The sequence below is a fragment of the Eurypyga helias genome, unplaced genomic scaffold (genome assembly GCF_000690775.1).
Source record: "Eurypyga helias isolate BGI_N326 unplaced genomic scaffold, ASM69077v1 scaffold38770, whole genome shotgun sequence".
Taxonomy (NCBI): Eukaryota; Metazoa; Chordata; class Aves; order Eurypygiformes; family Eurypygidae; genus Eurypyga; species Eurypyga helias.
In genome coordinates, this window is record NW_010226982.1 from 432 (window position 1) to 2,698 (window position 2,267).

The window sequence follows — 2,267 nt, forward strand, 5'->3', positions numbered from 1 at the left end:
GGGAGCCAGGGACCTGCTGGGATCCGGCAGCCGCAAGAAGCGGGAAGACAACTACCTGGTCTTGAGCCTCGTGGGAGAATTAGGAATCCTGAGGGGGAATTTGCGAAAGGAGCAAGCAGCAAGTGGGTTTGAGTGCACTGGGAGGGAGGTGAGAGGAGATGCTTTGAAGTCTCAAACGAGTAGGTCTCATTTCTCGTCTCCAAGTGCAGCAGCGGGGCTCATGGGGCAGGATGTGGGGTGTACTGCAGCAGGATTCCTCCTGTCGCTTGTGCTCCTGCAAAGGAGCGTCGCTGGTGAAGGTCTCAGCGTGTCGCTCTCTCCTGCATCCTCGCAGGCATCAAGCTGCAATCCTGGAGGACTTGGTGACGAACGTTCCCCTAGAGTTTGATTTCCTCTTCTCCAAATCACATGCAGAAGTGATCTCAGGGAAACAGGAAGGTAGGACCTGCTGTGGAGCACTACTTAGTTCCCTTTAGCATATTGCTGCAGTGACCTTTTCTGTCTCATAGGTGTCTACGCTTGGATCGGCATTAATTTTGTCCTGGGACGGTTTGATCATGGTGATGGTGAGTCTAACTGCTTGCAGAGTGGCTGGGAGGGTCTGAGTGGAGCCCTGTGGAGGGTCACCCTCGCGCTGAAGCCCAGAGCAGGCTCTGCAGCATCTGCCCCTCTGGCCAGGCAATGCCTGACCCCAGCCATGTGTGCAAAACCCCCCTGGGCTTAGGGCCTGGAGGAACACCTGCCCCGGTTGCAGGAATGAGTCCCCTCTGCAGCATTTTGAGGGAAGAACCACGTAGAGAGGGTTTGTAGTAGTATTCCTATAGTGGCTTCCAGTTGTATATACTTCGGGGAAAACTGGGGGGTGGCCTGCCCCTAGTGCCAGGACCCACTGCCTCACAGGTGATCTTGGGACTGCTTACAGCATGGATGAGGCTGCTCCGGGGGGGTTAACGGTGGAAGGGAGGAGATGCTTCCCAGGCCCTGCCCCTCTCTGACACGCCACTGTGGGTTGCAGAGGAGGATGCGGTGGTCACCGTAGCGCTGGGGGACCAGGGAGATTCCCTGATTCGGAAACGAACGGTCGGGATCCTAGACATGGGGGGCGCTTCCCTGCAGATCGCCTACGAAGTGCCTGACTCTGGAGCCTTCTCCTCCCCGCAGCAGGTGCGTATCTGGCTGGCTGGTGCCGAGAGCAGCCTTCCCTGGGTCCCTGCTCATCACAGACCTCTCTGCATCCCCAGGAGGCTGCTAAGACCCTGCTGGCAGAATTCAACCTGGGCTGTGATGTGCAGCACACTGGCCACATGTACCGTGTCTACGTCAACACCTTCCTGGGCTTCGGGGGCAATTTTGCCCGGCAGCGCTACGAGGAACTTGTGCTGAACCAGACCTATGTGCACAACCGGTACTGCTGCCTCGCCTGGCGGCATCCCTGCCGGGGGCATTGTGTAATGGGGTGCTCGTTCCTTCATGCCGCCCTCTCCCTGCTGGATTTGCCCCAAGAGCTGCCCGTGGCGATAACAGCTCCCACAGCCACGCTGACAGCAGCGGATGCCCCGGCTGGCACAGGGTGCCTGGGCGCTGCCCTTCTGCAAGCCTGGCAGGCGTTACCGGTGCTATAGCTCCCTGCCTTCCTCCTCTTCCCCTCTTGGCAGGCTGTGGGGAGGCCCCTCTTGTGGCTTTTGGCTTTTCTTCCTCTGACTTTCCCTCCTTCTCCAGCACCGATTGACTCAACACCTTTCCATCGCATCCCCACCTCGAGCTCTGTCTCCCCTTCCCAGAGCGCTATTTGAAGCCGGTGCCAGAGGCGGAGAGGCTTGGTGCCCAGGTACTCCTGTGCCAGAAGCAAATCCGGCCTCAAAATCCCCAGGGGCTGTGCAGGGGTGCGGATCCTTGTGAGCTGGGTGGGGTGTGCCTTGTTGCACCCCGTGGCCGCAGGTCAGCGTGACAGATCTGGCAAGTTCGGCTTTGGCAGGAGGTGGCAGGTTGGGTACCAGCACCGTGGGGAACAAGGGGACACAGCCTGTCCTGGTGCAGGGGGTATCCACGTGCAGGGCAGCATTAGACTAGGCTTTTGGAGGTGCTACATGACACCCCACACAATTGCTTTTCCTTTCTGCCCTGTTTTCCAGCCTGCACAGCCAACAGACAGGGCTGAGCCCCAAGACACCCTTTCTGGACCCCTGCCTGCCTGTGGGACTTGAGGACACAGTGACAAGGGGTGGCCAAACCCTGTATGTGCGGGGACGAGGGGACTGGCCAGCCTG

General features: G+C 59.2%; 1 protein-coding gene across 1 annotated transcript in view; it reads left to right on the forward strand.

The window, feature by feature from the left end:
- ENTPD7 (ectonucleoside triphosphate diphosphohydrolase 7) overlaps window positions 1–2,267 on the forward strand; it is a gene marked incomplete at its 5' end in the record, with an annotated part of 3,759 nt that overhangs the window by 428 nt on the left and 1,064 nt on the right. Inside the window, 6 exon segments of the mRNA XM_010155049.1 lie at window positions 335–438; window positions 510–566; window positions 1,016–1,164; window positions 1,242–1,405; window positions 2,133–2,258; window positions 2,260–2,267. The exon segment at window positions 2,260–2,267 is cut by the window's right edge and continues 182 nt beyond it. Of these exon segments, the coding sequence (XP_010153351.1) occupies window positions 335–438; window positions 510–566; window positions 1,016–1,164; window positions 1,242–1,405; window positions 2,133–2,258; window positions 2,260–2,267 (608 nt within the window).